We start from the raw sequence: 24,315 nt of genomic DNA on the forward strand, positions 1-24,315 counted from the left end.
AATTTAAAAAAAAAAAGTGTTCCTGTGGGTGGGATGTGAACTCTTAGACGTGACACTTTTTTTGACACGAACATCCCTTGTGTGGTGGGGGCAGAAGGATGACCAGCCAGACCATCTGCAGTTTCCTGGCTGGGATGGTTCTCCTGTTTATCTTGTGGGTGATCCTCTGAGTGTCTGAGGAACCTCCAGAAATGCGGGACTGGGTTTATATCTCATCCTGAAAGCGGCCCACCTTCACCTCTGTTCCTCTCTGATAGCAGAGCACTCCCTGACTGACCTTTTGTCACCGGGAGAGTGTTGCTCTGGACCCAGCCCAGCTTCCCTGTAAGCTGTGAGGGCTGATTCGTGTGTCTGAGGAGGAGTTAGGAAAGATGTCAACTCCCTAATTCATGAGAGCCTCTCCACGGCCCGCAGTCAGTCCCCACGGTGTGAGTGTTGCTGCTGACCCCTGGCCCTCTGACAGCTCCTTTGGACACTCAGCAACCATCATACACAGACCACCTGCTCACAGACCCTCTTTCAGACTCTCCCTTCCTCCTTTCCCACCACTCTTGCCTCAACCAGGATATAGGGAGTTGAAATTTTAACAAGACGTGGAGTTAGAATTAAATTCTAAATCGAATTCTAGGTAATTCTAATTTAGCTAATTCAAACTAAATGGGGAGTTTCATCGAATCAGAATGGTTTGGGTTGGAAAGGCGCTTTAAAGGTCACCTAGTCTCATTTCCAGCAGAGCTGGGGATTCTGGTACCCAGGAGGCTGCAGGTGTCCTGGATCGTACCGGGGCTGAACTAGTGCATCTCGGGGATGGCGCAGCCGGGGGCCCGTGCAGTCCCTTGTGCGGGTGCCGCTGGGGCGCGGGATGCCGGCGGCGCGCCGTGCCCGGGGAGCGGCTCCCGCAGCCCAGGCCACCCCGCCTGCCGCGGCCGCCCCGCCCCGCCGGTCCCCGCCCGCCGTCACGCAGCCGCCGCCGCTGCCGTCGCAGAGCCCGGGGAGGCGCCGGGTAGGGGCAGCCGCCGCCGGAGGAGGCCGAGGCGGAGCGGAGCGCGCAGCTGCCGCCGCGGCGGGGGCAGGTAGGGCTGTCCCGGGCGGGGGGTCCCGGGCCGCCCCGTCCGAGCCGCGGCGCGGGGCGATGCGGGCGGCGGGACCCGGTCACGGGTCACGCGTGGGAGCGCGGGAGCTCGCAGCGGGTTTGCCCACCCGCGGCCCGTCGGAACGGGGATAACTGTGTCCTTACGTAATGCCGGGCATTGCGACACGGAGGCCTGCTGGGAGGCGCGGGTGGCCGGGACATCGCGGGTGGCGGGACAGCGGGCGCGGCGGGGTCCCGGCGCCGCATCCCGGGATGCCACCGGCCGCAGCGCGGAGGCCGAGCTGGATGAACCGGGCGCTGGCCCCGTGACAGGAGCGGAAAGGTCACTGGGCCACGGCGGGCTCCCGAGGAGCGCTTCAGCAAGCGGGATCGTTCTGCTCCTTCCCGGGGAGCAAAGGTCGAAGGTGGCTGTACCTGTCCGGGTTTAGCACAGTCTTGGCTCTGACATCTCTTTCACTTCGCTCCTGCACACCCCCGGGATCCTTCTGCGGGTTGGCAAATTCTTTCTGATATGTATCAAAACCCCAAGCCTCAAGCCCAGCAGCCAGACCAATTTCTTCTTCCATTTTATTCTGCTTATTCTCAGAATGTAGCTTTTTACTTGTGTGAAATAATGTCCGTTTAAAAATCCCCATGTCTCTGCTTTTGCCTCCTGCACGGAGCATTGTGAGGCCACAGCAGCAGCTGCCTCCATTCTGCCTTGTCACAGCCCTTGCTGGGAACAACTCTTGCTGGAGGGGAAAAGTCTTTGAGTCATTCAGTCTTTAGGTATTTGCAAAAAGAAAAAAAACGGTAACAAATTTTTCAGAAAATGACGTGGAGCTGACTCATCATCAGTGACCAACGCAGGATTGTGTCTCAGGAATATTTATAGCGATTCCAGCAGAAACAGATCCCAGCTTGTTTCTCAGATGGTTTAGTGAGAATAGACGTCTGTTGCAGTTTGTTTGGTTGGGTGCAGTGGTCGGTTGAATAATCACCTTTCTCATGGCATTTCACCTATGAAATTTTGTCAGAAATGGGCTTTTGCACCATTGCAATGACATTCTGGAATAATGCCTCCCTCAGCACTCTCCATCAAAGGTTTGCACTGATTAACTTTTTCTTCCTGCCCACATTTTGGGTGTGTGTATGGGGTGTGAAAGTGTGGGGGACATCACTGTTGGCTGCTGTGGCTGCAGGAGGGTGTCCCCAGCCCCAGCACTGTTGGGATGGAGGCAGGACGCACAGCTCAGGCCCTTGTGGGCTTGGCCTCTGCTGCAGGTAGGCAAAAACCCATCCACTGGTGTGGCAGATGCTCCTCTTCTGTGTGAGATGTCACACTGTGCTGGAAGACAAGATGCCATTTTAATTACTCATCCCCATTGATCTGGTGCTGGGTGTTCCTGCAGTGGGGCCAGGAGTGAGGGACATGTCCCTTCCTGAGTGTGCTTGCCAGGGCATGCGCTGGCCTGGGCCCTGCCATGCTGGTGGCACGGGGTGGGACAGCAGCACTGCTCTTCTCCTCCTTCACGGGTATTTAACAGAAAAGGTTTAATTTAACATGTAGGGTCTGTGGTTCTGTGTCATTCCCATGCAGTTTAGTAACTACAGTAGCTACAGCAAGCAGCAACATCTCCCAAGTTTACTTAATTGGTACTTATGTGTGATAGTTTAATAGGGGGTTGCCATATGACACTGCAGTTCTTAATTTATACCTTTACAATTAAGAGCAGGCTGTCTCTTTCTTTAATTCTGTAGTTAGTATAGCCTAAATAATAATATTTACATTTGCTTTTAAGGGGTTTCTCTCCTCTATGCTCCTCTGTTCATTGGGCTACAGAGGTACTGCATAAACCCTTCTTTAAATCTGCTCCATCATGCGTGCAGTTCCAGAGCAAAACTCCAGCAGGAAGGCTGGGATCTTGCAGTGTCACAGGGACGCTGCATGGCTTTATAATGCCTGCAACAAAAGAAATTGTGGACTCCCAGTCTTAAATTTTGAGTCATAATGCTGCACGGATTATATGATGTTGGCATAGTAGCAAGTTGGGACAAAAAGTGTTGTTAAGTGTTGTGTCTAATAATGCTGAGTATTTACAAGCCACATGCTTTTACTGGCTTCTCAAAAGCCTCATGAATGTGCCCAACTTGATGTTTGACCTCTGCGTGACTGCGCATGTATTTACGGGTAAGTGTATTCTTAAATCTCTGTACAATGAGGCTGCTGAACCTCATTTGAAGCAGACTGGGCATGACTTACAGGGATTTGGGATCTGGACCATAAAACCCAAAGTGTGGAGCTAGCACCATGCTCCCCTGGAAGCCTGGGATGTTGGACAGGGACGCTGGTGCCAAGTGGAGCTGGTGCCTCCAGCCAGCCATGGGACGCGGAGGGAGCTGGGCCCTGCTCTGTCTGAGAGCAAAGCCTCATCCTTTGTGGTGTATTGACACAAGAGATGTTGGCTGGGAAATGACACGGCCCAGGCTGGGGGTCCAGAAAGGCACCTAAAAGCTGCTTCATTCCAAGGAATAATTTTTCCTTTAATGAAGGAGATAAATGAAAAATAAATTAATATTGTTTTTAACCTTGAGGCAGAAGACCCTCATGTGGGTTTTTCCCCATGCAGACTGTACCTTGTCTCATAACCCAATGCTATCTGTCCCTCCCAGCTGTTCCCAGCAGCTGTAATGTGTGCACCCTGCAAGTAGCATCTTTTCATGCTTGTGGAGACTGGAATGTTCAGAACTACTGGTACCATCAAGAAATGGTACATGAGTGCAAATTTATTGGGAAAGAATGTGGCTACATAAGAATAAATCCAACCTTTTTACTTTCTTAGCCTTGAATCTGATAGATTTCCATTGTCTTCATGGGAATTTTATTCTTACAATGGATTTTATTCTTATCTTAAATTTTTAGATTGTTCCTTTCCCCATGTAAATATCATAAATTTGATAAATATGTGCAGGGAAACGTTAACCTAGGCATGCATGAAAGCTATCAAGCAGAGATGAATTTTCCTTTGGTTGCAGCCAATCCTTGTATCTGCCAAAACCTGTGGGTTTGCTACTTTTTGGACTGAGTTTGATTTAATTGCCCAGAACTGCACCATAGAGTGAAAACATTGCCATCTGTGACACTGGAAAATATTCAAATTTGCCCTGCTGTAATGAAATCTTCGGTGGGGCTGCCTCTTGCATCCTGCAGCACCAAAGGGAGCTCCCGTTTTTCTCCCTGTGGCAGTTACAAATCCGGCATTCCTGGAGGTATGCTCACAGCAGCACTTGGAGTTTACTCCTCCTCAGTTCAGGTTTTCTTCAGTCATCACTTGTGCTATGGTGTTTCTTACTCAAGAAAACCAAAATACTTTCCCACTTCAAACATGTTACAGATATTCTACTTGGCCTGCTGTGTACAGGAGTCGAGGTCCGTAGTCATGCTGAGCTATTTGCACAGTTGGACAAGGATAAAAGCAATGAATTCATTTCAGTCCAAACCTAATCTGAGTTAATGTGCAGGGATCCCACTGGTGAAAAGCAAGGGCACTCGGCCACGGCCATTCCTTGATCCTTTAAGAGTTTGAATCCCTGCTAAGCATGCTTGTCTTACAACCTGTACTCGCACAGGATTTAATCAGTTTTGTTTTCCATCTGTTAAACAAGAGGCTTCTGATTAGCCAGTGCAACCAGAAATAATTATTTTTGTTTTGTTCTCGCTGACAACAGGAAGGTTAACCACCAAGTACACAGCTCCTGGCGTTTTCCACACTCAGCAGTTCCAAACACCTTGTTCTCTGTGTGTTACAATATTTGCCTTACAACTGGCAGGGATTTGGCTTTCAGTATTGTCCCCTAATTACAGTAATTGTCTAAGTGGAGCTCTCATGTCTCCCACTGTTCTGGGCCCAGACTGCAGCAGTGGAGCAGCCTGGCATAGCTCATGTACCTGATGAGCCTGGGTCATCAGCCAGAGGGGATATACAGGTGTCAGGGAATAAAACTTGGCTTCATGGGTTTGGAGAAGGGAAATACATAACTGAGAAAATCCAACCCAAAAGCATACAGCATTCATTTATGAAGAAAATATTTTGATTTTATGAAGTGACTCAAAGGGACTGTTGATAAAATAGATCTGATAGATTCTGAGGTGCAGCTGGCAGAGCGGTGCATTATCTTTCAAAGCAATGCTTATTTGATTTGTAGGGATTTGTAATATTTTTAATTTTTGATGATGCTAAATGGCAATATCCACTAGAGGGTTCTCCGGGGGCTGGGCTGCTCTGGCAGGGCAGAAGCATTTGTTGTACACAGACAGCTCTTAGTGACTCCTGCCATCCCTCTCCTGAGTGCTGCCTGACTTTGGGGGGGAGATTTCCAAGCAGAGCATTGTATCTGCTTCTAGTGACTTCAATGAGGAGTAGAGGAATTACTCATATAAATTTGGTAATACTTTCTTTGGGGTTTTTTCTGCTTATGTTTTTGGAGTTTTTTTCCCTCTTTCTCCCCCCCCTTTTAAGGCTGGTTTTGTGTATAAACATTAAATCCCTGCTTTTATGTTTTCACAAAACCAACCCAAGCAGAGACACTTAGGTCCAATATAAGCAGCTAAAACTGCTTTGGAATATGAAGTAAAAAAAAAAAAAAAAATTAAAAATTTATTTTAACTCTTTCGCTGCTTGTGTATTTGGGGATACATTCTAATACTGGACTATAACTGGAAAGAGATGACATGCACCCAAGTAGTCTGCAACTGAAGCTACATCACATTATGTGCCCTTGTATCCTACTTCATGTTGTGAAAAGAATGTTTGCTTTCATTTAGCCACCAGATCTGTTTTGTTCCCTCTAGGATAGGGATTCTTCCTTTATGCAATAGCAATATCCTGCTTTAACAGGCCCCAGCATGTTGTCTGGAGTGCTTGGGGTGCTGAGTAACTGCTGAAAGTCCCTATCTGATCTTCATGGGGTGGTGAGCTTGCCTGAGAACTGCATCCCAGTCTGCAGCCAGAGAGATATTAAAGCACCCTCGTGTTCAGAGCTAGTGGCTTTGTGTGGGATTTAAAGGAGTAGTTTTCTGCTAACATTGAATACTCTGGAGTAAGAATGTCAGGCATTCTTTTAAGCATTTGCATGCATATGTAGTAAACTGCTTATTACTTTTGAATAGACAAAAAGTTTGTGAATATGGAATTTTAGTGCAACATCTGGTATGGAGAGGATTAGCTTTATAAGTGTGATTTATCTCCTTTGCTGTGTAGAATTCAGAAATCTTGTCTACAAAGACAGAAGATATACACCGTTTCAGATTGCTTGACTTTGTTTCCCCTAAAGAAATTACTTCAGTTGAATAAGAAAGTAGAAATTATTGTACTTGGATAAAAAAAGAGATTCACTTGGTTTGTTCTTCTCAGGATCCTATTTTCTCCTCCATATATGGTGAGACAACTTTCCCAGTGGCTGAGAAAATGGGATGCATTTATCTCTTTTGCAGGAGGCCACTGAACTAAGAATGTCAGGGCCTGCTGAAGATTGGAAGTGAGGACCTCCATGGCACCATGGGCATCCCTAAGAAACAAAACACAGTGGAGAAAGCTGCCCCTGCAGTGTCCCCACCACTGGGCTGTGCCTTTGCAGGGAGCTCCAGTCTGCATTTGGCTGCTGAAGTGGGGTTGTGGCCACCCTCCTGATGGCCTGACTTCACAGGATGGCCTCTCTGCAGGCTGAATTTTTCTCAGCAAGCTCATTTTTTCTCAGGTGCACAGAAAAACACTTAAAGGTCAATGTTTAAGGAGGCATCTTAACCCATTAATAGCAATAGCAAAGTCAAAGAAAACAAGCACAAGAATGACCATTTATTGATTTTGCTGACATAAATGTTATCCATTTGCTGTTCTGAATTAGGGGAAGAGAGATGTTCCTGATGGTAGATGCTTGTCCTGGTTACATTTCCTGAGCGAATAAGTTGGGGCCCTAATGCTTTACATCAGATTGAAGAGATCCATTGCGAGAAACAGGAGAAACATTTCCAAGAAATGGTTTGACAAAACCATTAGTTCATTCATGCAGTTACACTGATAAGAAAACAACAGTTAACTCTTCGGAAAGGCATAGACAGTTCCGTTTCTTTTAATATGTACTTGCTCTGCAGCCTGTTTCACATCCTCAGTGGCAAGTGCATGGTCATTGCTGCTGCTGGCTCCCGAAATCACACTGTTTGCAATAGCTGTTTTCTTCAGGCTGTATTTCAGTGGTGGGTGGGGAATACAAAATGAAAGTGGCTGAAATGGGCTTAAGTGTCTTGTTGCTTAAATGAATTAAGTAAGTTTCCGAACACTGTAATTTCCTTTTTTTATTTCTTAAATTTTCCCTTCCAGAAAATGGCTGTTCCACCTGCTTATGCTGACCTGGGCAAATCTGCCAGAGATATTTTCACCAAGGGATATGGTAAATAAAGCCAAAATAAGTTTGGTCTTTTGCTGTCTACCTGATTCCTGAAACTGTTAGGATTTTATTACTTTCCCCTGAGAAATACTCCAATTATTTCCATTAGAATCCACAGAATCACAGCTTCACATTGCCCTCGCTGTTTGGAAAGGGAGGGTAACTTACTTTTCTTTTGATAAAATTCTTCTTGTTTCCTATAGAACTGTTGCTGGTTTTGAGAGAAAATTGTGTGCTGTATTTTGGCTGCGCCTTTGTATTAATGAACAGGATCACTGCTGTCAGTAGTTTGCTTATGAACAGAATGCTGCTCACTGTGAATAAAAGTATTATTACCTAATTTGGTCCCAATTATATTGCTGAGGTCAGTAGGATTCATCAGACAAGTGCTATCTGAAGTTAGTACAAGTTGCTTCTTAGAAACACATGGTTCGATAACTGTGCCCTTGGTTTAACTATTTAATAGTTCACAGGTGATTTAGAAGAGAGTTTTAAGAAATAAATCAGAAATGCTTTTCAAAATCAACATATATATGATTAATATTTTTTACTCACCCTCTAGGTTTTGGGTTAATAAAGCTTGATTTGAAAACAAGATCTGAAAATGGACTGGTGAGTTTGGAAGCACACTGAAATCCTAAACATTGCAGTGTTTTTGTGTTTACTGTATATTTCTTTTTAAAATAAATATATTTGTATTTTTCTGAACTAATATTTAACAAATTATAATGACTGATACGTTCTACAAGTATAAGCATTTGCCTGATTGCATATATGTATATATTGACAAATACATATATTACATGCATAAATTATTTTTTTTTCTTTCAGGAATTTACAAGCTCAGGTTCAGCAAACTCAGAAACAAACAAAGTCAGTGGTAGTTTGGAAACAAAATACAAATGGGTGGAATATGGATTGATGTTCACAGAAAAGTGGAACACTGACAATACACTAGGCACTGAGATTACTCTTGAAGATCAGGTAATTTTTGGCTCCAAAAAAGCAATTTGAAAATTCACGTACACCAATCTCTAATTAGAAATCCAACCAGTGAATTTCTTTTCTGTTCAGCTTGCACGGGGCCTGAAGCTGACCTTTGATTCCACCTTCTCTCCTAACACTGGGTAAGAAGTGAGTAAGCTAAAGTGACACAAAAGGCATTTTAAATTTTTTTTCCTGAGATACCAAGACAGGTCATAATCAGCCTATGTAAGATGAAATCATGTACATCTCTCTTAAATCTTAGTGCTAACAATCCCTTTTTAATCCTAAATTATAACAAGCAAACTTTTGCACACAATAGCTTGAAAATTATAGTTAGAATTAGAGAGTGAAGAAAAAGTTGAGGTTTTGCTCCCCTGGTGTATTTATGGCCATGTCAGAGGATGAGGTGCTGCCTGAATAAAAGCACTAAACAAGTCAGCTGTAATGCAAAGCTTAACAAGCTCCAGGAGCCAGTTGGCCACAGCTCTGATAGGTTGACACAGAAGTGGGCTCTTGTCCTGAGCTGAATTTATCACCTGAATTCTTGCTGGCCACAGTGTGCCCTGGTGGTGGATGGATATTTCTGACACGGCGATTGGATGCCATGTTTTATGTGGGCCAGAGGGATTAAGCAGCAGCTGTAGGTCTAGATGTTGGTTTATTTTTTTCCCCTGATTATCTTTGTGTAAGCAGTGCTGCCAGTGAGTCAAAATACTCTGCACATCAGCTTCCCAGAGCAGCAAACAGCACTGCAGGCTTTCAGGGTTATATTCCCAGCAGAACTTTCACCCTGTCTTTTAGATTCAGTGTTCTGCATTGTCAACTGCTTTCAGTCCACTCCTAATTCTAGATTAATGAGATATTTTTGTTAATCAGAGTAATCTCAAGTGTTTTTTTATAATTATTTCGTAACTGATAGGATTCTTAGAAAAATTTAAAGGAAAAACCTTGTACAAGAATGATGTTACAGGTCTAGAACTATTTCTTGGGCACTTCACACATACTGTAGTTATGATTGCCTTGAGGGGAGTGTTAAATTTGGGTAAGTGGAGTGAGATTCAATCCTGGTGAGACCTGGCTTAGTTTAACAGGGGTGCACTATGTCTCAGTAACAGGCTACTTCTCCCCCTTGTTATTACTTACTGACTGTGATCAATCTTTCAGCAGGTGAAGTCATTTTTAGGAGCTCTCTGTGTTCTTACCTCTGTCCCTGTGACATTGGTGGGAGAGGTACCGCTAACTTTTACAGAAGTTGCAGATGAATGCTTTTGGCACTCCTGCACTTTATTTCTGATTGTGCAAAACACAAGAAATTCCTGAGTCTGAGCTAATAACAATAAAAAAGAGATCAGTCTCTGTGTGGGTCTGATACAGCACTGATACTTTTCTTAGAGGTTGTTTTTGTTAGCTGACGTGAAAGGTTGATTTGAAATTTCAAATTAGCCTGACTTTTCCAGAAAGATTTCAGTAAAGATTTGGTCAAAGACAGAAGACACTTGTAAAAAGAGAAGAAAAAATCTTAAATAAGAGTAGCTGAATATATTAGACGTAACTCTCTTGCCTTGTGAGGGTCTGCACTCTTGATGTAAGGACACATGAGAAAATAGTGTTCTGGCCAAGAGTATAAAAATAAACAGGTGACTCAGGAAAGTTTATTTCTGCCTTAACCTGGCAGCTTTCTGGTGGCTGTCAATGGCTGTAACCATTAAAGTTCATAAAGTACCCTAAGGAGAAATGGGGGGTGTCAGAGCCACTGAAGCAGCCTGCTTGCTTCACAGCCCAGACTTTCCCTCACGAAGCTGCAGACAAAGTAGTGATTTCTTAATGTCTGCCACAGTAAATAAAATTACCCAATTCACTAAGATTGTCTAAAAATTGTTTGCTTGGGACAGGCAAGCAAGTCCGCTGCTGTGGACTTCTGGTGGCAAACCTGTAAACTTCTACAGTTTCCATTACTTCCTTGGATGTACCAAACTTCTGAAACCATCATATCAGTTGGAGATGAGGATATGGTTTTGTCACTTCCTATCTGTGTGTGGCTGCTTTTCAGAAAACAGCCCAGAAGTGCTTTTTGGGGCACCACACCACATTTTATTGCTCATTTGCAAAGAATTCACTGTAGCTGCCTTAGGGTTTTGTAAAGGTGAACACTAAGAAGATGACATATCATGTGGTTCTCCAGGGATGCACACACTGTCTTCAGGAGCTATTACACTGAGTTAAAGTAAGTGATATGATGGAATTGTTACCTACAGGTGTACCTCTTCAAAGATACCAGATACTTTCTTTTCTCTTTAGGAAAAAGAGTGCTAAAATTAAGTCGGGGTACAAAAGGGAACACATCAACATCGGCTGTGACATGGATTTTGATATTGCGGGTCCTTCAATACGTGGAGCCCTCGTGCTTGGCTACGAGGGGTGGCTGGCAGGCTACCAAATGACTTTTGAGACAGCAAAGTCTAGAGTAACCCAGAGCAATTTCGCTGTTGGCTATAAGACCGATGAATTCCAGCTTCATACTAATGTGTAAGTACTGGCAGACCGGCACTAAAAAGGAATTTGGGAGGATTTTGCTGCTTAGTAAACAGTAAAAGCGTCAGAGGTTCAGCAGTGGTGAACAAGGGAATTGTGAATTTGAAATTAATTCTTCATTAAAGACATCAAGCTGTATTTTTTTAACTGTGTTACCTTTTCTTTTAATTGTGTGGGTGAAGGAGTGCATGATGGAAGGAACTGGAACTCACTAAGCACCCAAGGGTCCAGTGTCTAACAGATAAGGACTATTAGAATCCATTAGTGGTATAATAAAAAAAAGTAAGTTATAAAAATACTCTTTGTGAAAGCTGAAATAAAAGCAATGCTTTCCTTTTACACCTGTCAACATCAAACGAAATGGTGGTTTGATGTGTAGATGAAAGAGTTGATCAGAGGATGAACAAGAACAGGCAAAAGGGAGTGACTGGAAGAGACAGGGACTGGGTTTGTTGTAGTACTGGAAAAAATGTGGTGTAAAAGTTTATTTGTATTGCAACTCCTAATAATATATTTACACAAGTATTTGTCCTTTCTGAATGTATCAATAGTGGGAAACCAGGATCAAATTCCATGAAAACCTTTATTTCTCTGTCTCCCGTTCCTCCTAAAAAAGCAATTTATGCCTTTGGAGAATACAGTTTTTTAAGATTAGGCAATCCCTAATCCATTCTCCTGGCCCCCCCTTTCCATGCCCTTGGGTAATTGGATATTTTGCATGTAGCAGAGCTATTCCAGGCTGTTTCCGCCTGGGGGCTGAACAACTGTTCTGCCTTCCTAGAGCTACTTCTTCAAAGGCATTCTGTTCTGTTTCATGCTGTTTTGCAGTGATCTGGTTTAGGAAGCTCCCGCTGCCTTACAGAACAATCGAACCCCCACAGCCCAGACAGTACGTTTGAAGGATTGCCAAAGCACAAAAATGTGGGCAGAAAACTTCCATCACAGTATGTGGAGTCCCCTTCCACTCAGGATATAGAAGTTACTCCTTCAAGCGCAGTGATTTTCAACTTAGTTATGCTGTAGCAGTTCAAAACACTGTATTATTTCACTAGAAAATGCTGTGGTTATTATTACTCTTAACTAAAGCAATGGCAGAAATTCATAACAACAGCAGGGGCTCAAATCTAACTGTTTCTTGGATTCCTGAGGGTCTGTTTCTCAGGTTGCTGTTACTGGACAAAACCATAGATGTATGATACGAATAGAAATTTTATTTATTGTTAATAATAGATTAGTTAGGTGATTGATGTATTTCAGCCTTGAAAGCGTGTCAGAACTTTTATATAATCCCAGAAAGAGTTGTGTGTGGAACTCCCCTCACTAGGCAGCTTGGTTTTTACATCTACACAAGTTACTGTTTCACTGGGATGCTGTGGCAGAACAGATAATGTAACTAGGTGGGGCTTGAAGCATGTTTTTTTTGTTCCTGGCATTACACAAACCAGCTGGGGATTCTAGCAAGTTACTTTCCTTAAGGGTGCCTTAATATATTAATTTTCATAGGGGGCTAGTGGTTGGTTTTTTTTTTTTTTTAATCTACATAAAAAGTGCTATTACCTGCATAGAAAAGTGCTATTATTACTATTAGAGTTAAATAGAGGTTCAACTTTATTATTATTTAATAATAAAAATAAGGGAGGTAGGGCTGGATATTTTCTAGTTTTAAATATGACTTTCCTCATTTTTTGAGCATAGCTCAGACCGCCCCCCCCCCCCCCCCCCCCCCTAATGTTGCAGGTCAAGACAGAGCTGTGTGGAAACCTTGCACAAAGTCTGCCTGTATAACCAGCTCTCCTCAGTCCTTTTTAATTCCTCCTTTTCTTGAGAGCCAAGCACATGCAGTTAATGTGAGCTTCAGTCTTATCTGAAGTAAGTATTGCAGTGTTTTTCTGGAAGAATTACTCTAACAATTTAAAAGGCTGTTGCTATTGCTTGAACTTTTAAATAGGCATATCACTGCTGTTTGTGCAACTGTTACGAACATCAGGCCAAAGGGGTAAAAGGGAAAAGATCCTAAATCTACCCCTTTTTGTAATCACTAAAGGTCTGGTGTACTCTAATAATTGGAACCAGATTATTTCACAGTTTAGAAATAACCCCAGATCTTCCTGGGGTTTAAAGCCTATTTTCTACAATATGTTTGTATCCTCTCTTTAAGAAAACAACCAAAAACGGAAATTCAGATGCTCACTGGTTTACAAGGAGTGCAAGGCCTTTAGGAGTCTTTTGGTCTTGTTTTTATGATCTGCATGCTCTAACATTTTGCCTTTTATTTACCACATTTTATTCCTATGTGACATTGGGGGCAGTAGTAATTGGAAGTTGTGCTACTCATCATTCAGCTGTGGGCCAGTGCTCTCTGCAAAGCAAAATTTCTGTTTCTAGTGCACAGACCATAGCACAGATGTACCATAAGGACTGCTGCAAATGCAATTCATTTGCAAAACCCTATGTACTTGGATGTTAAATTGGCATCTTCACTTCTGATACAGTTCCTGTGTCTGGTAAAAGCATGCTGACATGGCAGTTTTGGGATGACTCGGGCTCTCTGACTGGCATATAGCCCTTTCAGGGCACAAGGAGACATTTGCCAGGGAAAATAATTATTTCAGAGACACACAGGGAAAAATAAATCTCTCTACTACAAAGGCTCCCATCTGTGGGAAAGGGAAAATTGGAAGCTGTCATCATTGGTCTAATTTTTAATAGTTTGTCATGGGGTTTTTTTTCAGTTTCAGAAGTTGCTGAAATATAGTAATCTTCAATGAATTGAAGCATCTAAAAATAACTTCATGACCAATGTGGCCTAATGTGTCTATCTTAGTTGTTACAGGGATATTTAATGAGGTGTAAGTGGATGTTGTGCAAATACAGCTCTTACTGGAAAAATAAAAGATGATTGTTTTGGGGTGCTGTTTAAAACTACACTAATGCATTCCTTCCAGAAATGATGGAACGGAATTTGGCGGCTCCATTTACCAGAAGGTGAATGATAAACTGGAAACTGCTGTGAATCTTGCTTGGACAGCTGGAAATAGCAACACTCGCTTTGGAATAGCAGCCAAGTATCAGATTGACCCAGATGCCTCTTTTTCTGTGAGTCCTGTGCATGTACATTTATATGCATTTGAAAATAAGTGCTTAATAAATGCAAATGGAAAGCAGCCTTTCCATCAGCAGAGTGCAGTCTTGATGCAGTTCTGTGCTGTGTAGTTGGCACATGGATCTGTTTGTTTTGGTTTTGGCAGCCTGAGAGCACAACTATTGGATTTTCCTTAAAAGAGACACAGAATGTTTTATTGCATTACTGGGCACTATTTTGAGACTCTTTTTGTGTTAGTGTGGAAAAAATTAGAAATTATGTTAATAAACCCATTATTTTCTACAGTGACTGTAGATTCTTTGAGATTTGAGATTTAAGTTATAGAACAATTAACTCTAGATTTTTTTGGGATTTAAAACATGAAATCCCTACATGCTTAAAAGCTGTTGCTTAATTCTCAGGCAGGGAGGGCTTTGAAGAAAGATACTAAATTATTTACTAAATTTACTATTTATTACTAAATAACGCTTTATTTTTTCCCTTTAAGGCTAAAGTGAACAACTCCAGTCTGATTGGGTTAGGATACACTCAGACTTTAAAGCCAGGTAGGTTTATGCAGAAAAAAATCAGAATCAATAAAGTGATACTTTAATCTTGAAATATCAGAAATTTTTGGTGGTAAAGTATGATGGGTTTTGTAAGATTGCTCTTCTGCTTGGCAAGCCAGTGATGAACTTTTCCAGGGGCTGTTCTGTTAATTTTGGATGTCTGTTGGAAGCAGAATTACTAGAGATCATTGTTGACTAAACAGTCAGATAGTCTTTTATGTTGATTTAAAATATGTCTATAATTATTTGTGTCCCAGATAAGTAACTAAATTTTTAATATTTCAGAGGCTTCCTATTATTGAGTTTACTCTTCTTAAAAATGTGACTTTCTCAAGGTCCCCTGGCCCAGGAAGATGACAATCTTACTGCTGCAAAATTGGTTTTAATGTAGTGTAATAAATCTGCTGCCAGAATGCTGAGCAGATTGACATGAGATATTACAGCAGACAGGGCTTGGGCTTTTTTATACTCAGATTTTAAAATGGTTTAGAAAGGTGAGTATGTATCAAGGTCCCTGGTTTTTGTAATACTGGACTCTAAAATTAGATTAATAAGTAGACCAGCAGCAGTGAATTGGCTCAGAGCTTTAATTACTCAGAGTGATAAAAAGCAGAATCTATCATCATGTTTTATTTTAAATTTCATAATTCAGAAAGATTTATTATCTGCAAATTGTTTTAAAATGCCCAGTCCTTCCAAGGCCAGCTGCCAAATCTCATTAACTTGGCTACCCAATAAATTAAAGCAGTAACAGACATGGCACTTCCTGAACATAAAGCTCATTCCAAGTTTTAAGCTGACTTTTCTCTCCCTTTTCTCCATTTTGCAGGTATCAAACTGACGTTGTCAGCTTTGTTGGATGGCAAGAATGTCAATGCAGGGGGTCACAAACTTGGTCTAGGACTGGAATTTGAAGCATAAGGAGTGATTTCACGATTGCTAATCTGAAAATACAGCATAGCTACCTTCAGAAAATAGTGTACCTTTCAATGTTTTGTCTGGAGTGCAAGTATTGCTATGTATCTGTCCTGCTAGTCCTGGTTAAAGACAGCTAAGCTTTAAAAATGATATTAAAGAAGTGGAGACAAAATCATAAATAAAAAATCCGGGCTTTTTTTCCATATGTAATTGCTCATCACATCTGTCAACTGCCACGTGATAAGAAGAAGGAAGGTGTTGATTACCTCTACTAATATATTGATGGCACAAGGAATGTGTTAATGTGTTATAAAACCTGGGAATTGCAGACCACTATATTGTACTGTTAGCTGTATAAGCAAAATGTTCTGAAACCTAAAGTTTCAGTCAGTGAGGGAATGTGCAAATTTGTCTGAAAAAGGGATTTTAAATTTTTTTTTTTTAGATACGTATTTCATCAATGGTTTGTCTTATTTGGTTATCCCACACCTACTGCTGTCTCCAGAATGCTTTAGGTTGTCCACCTTGCCCAAGTCCTTGTGGAGGAGGTTTGATGTGACTCAGCCAATCCTGCCTGTGCTGTGTTGTGGTTCCTTCCCCTTGCACTGACCGAAAAGCTGGTAAAATGTACATAATCAGGGAAGAGTCTTTGCAACTGCAATTACATAGTTGCATCACTAATTCTAAAACGGAATTTTCTTTTATTACCACTTTTTTTTAGCAACTAAATGGGTACATTTTTAGAGAGTCTTCCATTTTGTGTGGAACTAGACCCCAAAATGCTGTACTTGACACTACTAAAAATGGATAAAAAACCCAAACCTGACTTGAATAAAATACTGAAATGTCATCTTCTACTCTGTCTTTATATGAATTATGAAAACAATTACATCTACATTTGTGGCTCCAGCAGAAGACTGGCAACGTCTTGGTGCATGTTTTGTACCAAACAAACCAAAAATACTTAGTAGAATTAAATTCCAGACGTGGCAGTGTTCTTAGTGCTCTCTGAGCTCTGACAATTGCACATACACATGTATTCAGCTCTTGGATAAAACAAGATAACACGACTTACTTGTCTTTTATTACATTCAGTAAGTGAATTACCTCTCTATAAACAAGTAAGTGTGGGCAATGAACAGTTACCGGCTTGGATCAACTTCAGTGGCTGTTCGTTTGTACTTTTATGTGTGAGCCATTGCCGTGGGTGGCTGCAATGATGGCAAGAGCTGAGGTGCAGGAGGACGTGTCCGATGAGGCAATGCCATTGCGACAGCGTGAGACTGCAGAGCCACAGCCGCAGCCCACAAATTGGGAAATGCTGACTTCCCTCTTACCGGGAGCCATTCCTGAGTATTTCCTATCTCAGATATTTAACCCAGTGCTCCTGGGAGAAGTAGTCCCCTTCCAGACCTCACCGATCCAAATGAGCCATATGCAGACAGCTCCCAGGAGCATGGCAGATGCAAGCAGTGAGAGGACCAGAACTGGTCTAAAGCTGAGATAGGAGGATTCAGATCACATATTATGAAAAACTTGTTCGCTGTCGGGGTGGTCAGGCACTGGACCGGGCTGCCCAGGGAGGTGGTGGAGTTACCATCCCTGGAGGTGTTTTAAGAGGCACCCGGATCTGGCGCTGGGTGATGTGGTTTAGGGGTTACGGTGGCGGTGCTGGGTGGAGGGTTGGACTGGACAGTCTAAAGGTCTCCCAAACTTGATGATTCCATGACTGTATGATTCCATGAGTCAGTGATTCCACGATTCCAAGACTACCACTCCACAGTTCCCCGGCTCTGTGACACCGTGCCGCTCCCCTCAGCTCCTGCGCGCGCCTCCCGCCTTCCCGTCCGTGCGCCTGCGCGACCGCCTCACGAGGGGCGGTGCCATCGCCACGTCCGCGGAGGGGGCCCAAGATGGCGGCGGCCGGCGGCGAGCGGCGAGGGCCGGCGGGCCGCGCCTTGTGCTTGCTGCTGCTCTGCGGCTGGGCCCTGGCGGCCCGCGGGCAGGTTTCCCCCGGTGAGCGTCGCGGGGCCGGGTGGGGGGCGGGCTGCGGGCGCTGGCCTCGGCCTCTCGTCTGTTTGGGGTGGGTTGGGGGCAGCGAGCGCTGGGCCCTGCTCAGGGGAAGGGCAGCGCCCGGGCGGGGGGCGGGAGGCCGCCTGCCAGGTGTGCACGGCTTTTGTTGCTGTGAAGAGCAGTTTAGCCGGTTACTTAATTAACCAGATTTGGGGTTTTTTTCTAACTACTCTAGCTGCGTGCCTGGTTTTAGTCTCCCCCTCCCCTAGAAATTAAGTTTATGTTATTCTGCAAGTTGACCCCTAGTTAAGTGTTTTCTTTCTCCTCCTTAAACCTACAGACGGCTGTAACCAAAGGCTAATGAGTGTTTCAAGGACAGTGAGTTTCTCTTTGTGTTAGATGGACTACTGGCTGGGCAGTGAAGAGAAAGGAATTAGTGAAGGAAATAAAGGGAACTGTTTGATCCGTCAGTGTGCTTGTCAGTCAGTATATCCACACCAGCTCTATTTGTGTTGCCCCTCACCTGGTCTAATGGGTAGGCAGAAGAATTTGGGACAGAAACCTGTAGGAAACTGAGAATTTTTAACTTCAGGAGTCATGAAACAACTTGCTTTCCAAATGCATTTTTCCTGGAAGTGAATTTTAACCATGATATGTTTTTTATGTGCGGTATTTACTAAGAGGGTTGTGTTGCTAATCCTGTCACTATGATTGAACATTAGTATCTGTTTCTGAAGCTGAGGCATCTCTGGATCTAAAATCATCTGACAGTGTTGTGTAACTGTAAACAGTGCAACCACCGTTTATAATGCCAAATAGTTTTGGGTAAATATCATAAATCAGTTGTGGTTTAGCTGCTAAACTTCCCGCTGCTACTAACATAAAAAACCCCTAAGCTTATTTTAGGAATAATAGGAGTTTGCTCTTTTTTAGTCTGAAGCTGCAACAATAGCTAGTGGGAGACCCTTGCATTTAAGCATATATCCTTCTAAAACCTCCATGTTAAAATGAATTCAAGAATAATTTGAAATGTAAGGCCAGATGCAACATAGTTTTATAGGCAAAATATGCTTGTTTGTATTTCAAACAGTTTAGCTATTACTGTCTAATAGTTTTTGTCTGTTTGGGGAGGGTAGCAGTAAAGTTGACCTCACAACATGCCAACTAGCTGTAAATGTGAAACTATCTTGCAACTGCCTTTCCTCATATTTATCTCTGCATATGCAATTAGCTGGCTTGACTCCTGAGGGGAGATCAGAATTCCCTAAACTTGTCCTGGATGAGAACTGCACAAGTTAATGTTGATACAATAATTCAGATGAGTAGTTTTTTCAGCAACAAGAAGTGTATTAGATGTGAAATGGTTGACTTTGAACTTCAGCAAAGAGGCACCATGGTGTCTGGTTCATGTGAGATGAGTTGAGTCTTCTGTGTTTTACAGTTGGTTAAAGAGTCATTCATACTGCAAAAGTGTGCCATGTAAACAAGAGCTCTGTTGTAACTGAGCCTCAGCAAATATACAACTTCCATGAATAACGTGATTCAGTGTCCCCTCTATAATATTTTACTTACAAGTAACCTGACACAAGCAGTTGGTTGAATGCTTCGTTTCTAGAGTCTGTAACTTTCCAGCGAGGCTTGGAATTGTTTAATGAAAGTACTGTTGCTTTTGTAAAATGAAATATTATTTTGGCAAGCCAAAATACAAGGCAAGTATGGTTTCTGTATTTATATGAAAATGCAGACTGAAAATCTAAAATTTGTTACACATTTTTTACGGTGCCTCTGGATTTGAATCTGGAAGTGATGTGCTGCAAACATGAATAGTTTGCTAACTTTTAGGTTTAAAAAAAATTGGCTATTCTTAAACTGACTCTTCATCTTTTTCTCTTTGGATAGAGAAGAGGGACAGTGGACTCTGCATCTGGGTTTAATGCTCACCTTGTTTTTTTATGTAGTTCTGCAAAGCCATCCCAGCTTTGGAGAGATGCTGAATTTGCCTGAGGGTGCATTGTCACAGTGCTCTTTCTGACTTACTTCATTACAATAATTGCTGCCAACAGAAGGCGTTCCTCCAGGAGCATGGGTAGTCAGATTGTCCTTTCTTCAGCATTTCTTTTTAACCTGTGGCTCAGTAGTTTCATTTGAGTTAATACAAGGTTGGAAATCTTTTTCAGTGTCTACAAATTCAATAAAAATTAGTGCCTGGGAAGAGGTGCTGGGACTTTGTGTCGTGGCCAAAGGGGACTTTGCAGTGTCTTCTCATTTTTTGTTGGGAAAACATGCAATGGTGAAAGATGAAAAACTTAACTGCAGTAAAAGCTTTCCTGAGAACATCCTCCTTTGTAGACCTAAGCTCAATCTGTGGGAAGAATAATTCGATGATGGACAAAAGGCTAGTCATGTATGATTCTACAAGACTTCATGAATCCACAGGGGGAAGGATGACATGTCTTTGAAGTTCTTACGTCTGGAAAACAGGCGTGCTGAGTTTTTCAGGGACACTTTGCCATACTAATCTAGAAGGCAATGTGCTTCCAACCTTTAGTTCCTGTCCCACTGAAGACTTTTCTTTGGAAGTTGCCAAAGTACAGGAATGTGTATTTCTGCAAATGAATTCTAAGAAGTTTGCAGTGTGACATATGCTGTGTTCTTCATATGATTTCTTGTCTGTGAAAGAAATTTGTGGCAATAGTTTTCTGTCTTGTGCATAGTACTGATTGTTTCTCATCCTTTTGTCAGGTCCTGTGAAAGCAGAGATGTTTACGAGAAATAGTTCGTCTAAAAGTGAGAATGAAACACTGAGTAGATCCCAAAATTTGACAGACAGCTTGCAGAGTTTAACCTCAGCAAGAAAGGAGGCATTCCCAACAGCAGCCAAAATCAATTCGATGACTGCAGGAAAGCCACCTACAGCAGATGGTGACTCTTCATCACCTGTTGTCCCTGCTAGTCCGGTATCACAGGTGGATGTTGATGGTTCTGAAGATACTAAAATTGAGGAAGAGGATCTTCTAACAGATTTGAAAGACACACTAAGTAGTTCCCCACCCATCATAAAAGAAACTATGGAGTCAGATGGAGATGACTATGCTTATGAAATGACACCAAATTCCAGATACAACCCAGACCTTCTAGAGATGTCAGAAGATGACAACTCTGACACCATCAGTAACTACAATGAGGAGATCAAGACCCTTGATGAGAAGATAAAAGGTGTTTCTGTCTCTGGGTTGGATGAAGAAGAAGACAGTCATTTCTTTTTTCATCTGGTTGTAATTGCCTTCTTAGTAGCTGTTGTTTATGTCACCTATCACAATAAGAGGAAGGTAGGTGTGCTCTGAAAGGTTGAGAGAAACAGCTGCAGTGCTTAAAATAAAGTTGCATTCCCTTGTACACTTCTTTAAGAAGAAGAACATAGCTTTTTGAAGAATGAAATCTTTGACCACTTAGTCTTGTGGTGATACTAATATGCAGATCACTAGTGTCATTTTTATCTGCACAATGAAAATGAACTCGAATCAAGCATTTGCGATTAGAAAATGAGTTAATTGGTAACATCAGTAATCAGTCAGTACAGTAGTGGACACTGGCAGTACACAACATGAGTTCTATAAAGAAGACCTGAGCCAAGTCAAGTGGGGGTGAGCGATTAATTTTTTTTCTGCACAGGATTATAAACAACAAATTAAGGGAAGTTTAATTGCAAATGGTGTGGAAATGTTATGACTGTGATAATCCTTCTAATAGTTCACTTTAAAATGTCTTCATAGCATAGATATTTTGAGAGTGTAACTACATACTTTTAGAAAATGTTTAACACTGTTTCCAGTTTTACATAGAGAAGCTACTAAGTTACTATTTTCAGGTAAATGTTTCTTCAGTACAAACTAATTCTCTATATTTCAAAAGTATCCTGACTGGTGTTATTTCAAAATTTATTGCTGGCACTAAAAATTAACTCCAGCCCAACCAGACCCAATAGAGGTGCATGCACAAATTTGCATTAAACCATAGTTTAATTTTTAGATATGATGAAATTTAGTGTTTATCTTTGGGGAGAACACTGATTTGGGTGAGGATTTGCTGGATTCTGAAAAGAAAGCAGCTGAAAACCCAAAACCTTCTTTACTGTGCAGTGGCCTATTTGTAATGTGCATTGCCAACTCTTTGTAGGGAAAGATGTTGAAGACTTGCATTTGAAAATTTATCTGAGAGCAGTTCAAATAAGTGATTAAAAAATGCCTTGTCTTTGCCACAGTAATGCCCTTGCCAGCATGCAGGGTAAAACCATGATGTCAGTACCACTGTGAAGCTGTCTATCAAACCCAAAATGTTTCTGCACAGCATCTATAAGTTGTCCCGGTTTTCTTTCAGATCTTCTTACTGGTGCAGAGCCGAAGGTGGAGGGATGGCCTGTGCTCCAGGACAGTGGAATATCATCGTTTAGATCAAAACGTTAACGAAGCGATGCCTTCCCTGAAAATAACCAATGACTACGTGTTTTGAAAGCACTGTGATTTGAGTTTGCTGAACTTACCACTCTTTGCCTGCCCAGTCATGTAATGATATTCAGGTATTCTAAATAAGCTGCTTGTATGGAAATGAGATGTACTCTCTTTGACCTGGATGTTTTGGAGATTAAATCTCATGGAAGATCAAGGGCATGATCCATCTGTTTGCTACTTTGGTCAGGTTTTATATCAACTGTAAAGATACAGAGTTTAATAAATTAGTGATATTTCTAGTCATTAAGCATCATTCCCTTCTGTCTGGAGCAGTCTTAATAGTTATACTACAAAAAAAAAGCATAAAATATTTTAGGTCTAATAAATTAATGACTTTGGCATCACTAAATCAAATTAATGATGTCTTTGCTAATCGCTTACATGGCTCATAAATTCCCCTATATTGCAAACTGAAAATATAATTACTTTTTTCTGTGCTTAAATTCTGATGCTGCAAGTCTTTCATCTCGTTTTTTCATATTCTGTTTGCTTGTTGCATAATTTGATCCTATTTTAGGCAAAATGGCTACAATGGCAATTTAATAATTTCTGTATGTGTTCATGCCGTAAATAATTTAAAAATAATTATGTATAACCCATTTTATTTCAGAAGTTTTATACCATATATTTCCTAAAATGCTTAAGGTGTTTGTGAAGGTATGCAGCTTCCTGACTGTCCTTTTTTTTTCCTCTAATGCTGTTTATGACTACTTCATTGTCTTTGTAATTAATGAATGGAAAACAAGCCTTGTTGAATAATCTTACTAAAATATAGATAGCTGACAGGCTTTCAATATATCAAAGTTTTCTATTGAATTTTAAGATGGTTGGGAAATGGCTATGTGATTTGTTATATTATAAATGGGAGAAACTGTAAGAATAATTTATTTGGTTGTTCTTCTGACCCAGGTAACAGACAGGTGAAAGTAAGGGTGTAGGGGCTGCCAGTCTCTGGACAGTGCACTCTCATTTTTGACAAACATTTATGCATTAGTGTAAATCAAGTTACTGGTACAGTTGTTTTTTTGGTGGTGGTTTTTTGGTTTTGTTCCTTTTTGGTTTTGTTTTGTTTTTGTCTTTCGTACTTCCATTATTTATGTTTTCATGAGTTGTAAAATATAAAATTTTAGTTTTCTGTACATTCTGTTTGTGATTTAGTTTTCAAACTGATAAATTTGTAAATAATAGTTAATCAGAACCCCATAATTAATGACTTGGTATTCAAGTAGGTATGTAATGTTTGGAAACAAATCAACTTCATGCCTGTTGGCATGAGGAGTCTGAAGGCATGATATTGTCTTATGACTGAAGTGCTAAAAGTTCTGTATCCTGCTGTTAAATGCATTCTTTTCATAACCACAGGAAGTAAAGCACAAACAAAATATCCCAAAAATTTTTTCTTGCAGTAATTTTTATCATATTTGGACCTGTATCACTTAATATTTTGAATAAGGTTTTTAAAATAAATGATAATAATAAGCCTGTGTTTCTTAACTATTTCACTGCTTATACAGTAACATACGACAAAGAACTTGCTTATGCTTGGAATTGGAAACCATTTCAAAACCATCTTCTCTGTTGCCCATACTGGGTGTATGAAGGTTTGTTTTATGCATCTGTTCAGTGGTGTGTAGGGTAGATAGCAAGGCTTAAATGAAATCTTTTAAGCTATTGGAATTAATGCATTCTTTAATATGATTTGTTTAGCTTAAGTTGTGTAGTTAGTAATTCTTACCTGAACATACTTTAAAGTGTAACACTGCTGTGGTCAAGATTTAAAGGGAAAGGTTACTTCTCAAAGCTTCTTTAGGATATTTAAATATTGGAATTTGAGGAGGTGGCTAATGTTTTTGCACCCAAGAAGTTCAGTAACTTTGCCCTTAAATAAAGTTACTGATTATAAAGTGTAGTAATTTTGACAGTAGAAAATAGACTGTTCACCCTTAGTGGAAGCTTGTGTTCCTTTCAGCTTGGTATCACAGGCCTTGCACAGAACCCACGGTGAACAACCTGACTGTGCAGAAGTACAGTGATACCACATGAGAAGTTTCTTTTAAAGTGTCATTTTCTCTTCAACCCACCCAGTGAATTAGGCCACCGAGACAGATGTTACATTTTCAGCCACTTCCCTCACTATAATAGCTACAATACTGTTAAAAAAATACAGACAATTAACATCAGTCTAAATTA

The 24,315-nt window shown here is 41.5% G+C and overlaps 2 protein-coding genes across 2 annotated transcripts; both read left to right on the forward strand.

The window, feature by feature from the left end:
- The first annotated feature begins 963 nt into the window (after positions 1-963).
- On the forward strand, positions 964-16,454 carry VDAC1 (voltage dependent anion channel 1). The gene is made up of 9 exons (XM_048319872.1): positions 964-1,073; positions 7,450-7,519; positions 8,079-8,128; positions 8,348-8,500; positions 8,591-8,643; positions 10,802-11,029; positions 13,981-14,131; positions 14,626-14,683; positions 15,516-16,454. The coding sequence occupies exons 2-9, from the start codon at positions 7,453-7,455 to the stop codon at positions 15,605-15,607; spliced, it is 852 nt and encodes a 283-aa protein (XP_048175829.1). The 5' UTR covers positions 964-1,073; positions 7,450-7,452; the 3' UTR covers positions 15,608-16,454.
- Positions 16,455-17,481: 1,027 nt separating this feature from the next.
- On the forward strand, positions 17,482-23,604 carry C15H5orf15 (chromosome 15 C5orf15 homolog). The gene is made up of 3 exons (XM_048320085.1): positions 17,482-17,620; positions 20,360-20,946; positions 21,995-23,604. Exons 1-3 carry the CDS (start codon positions 17,518-17,520, stop codon positions 22,124-22,126), a joined length of 822 nt encoding a protein of 273 aa, XP_048176042.1. The 5' UTR covers positions 17,482-17,517; the 3' UTR covers positions 22,127-23,604.
- The last annotated feature ends 711 nt before the right edge of the window (positions 23,605-24,315 follow it).

Source organism: Corvus hawaiiensis, chromosome 15 (assembly GCF_020740725.1).
Source record: "Corvus hawaiiensis isolate bCorHaw1 chromosome 15, bCorHaw1.pri.cur, whole genome shotgun sequence".
Classification (NCBI taxonomy): domain Eukaryota; kingdom Metazoa; phylum Chordata; class Aves; order Passeriformes; family Corvidae; genus Corvus; species Corvus hawaiiensis.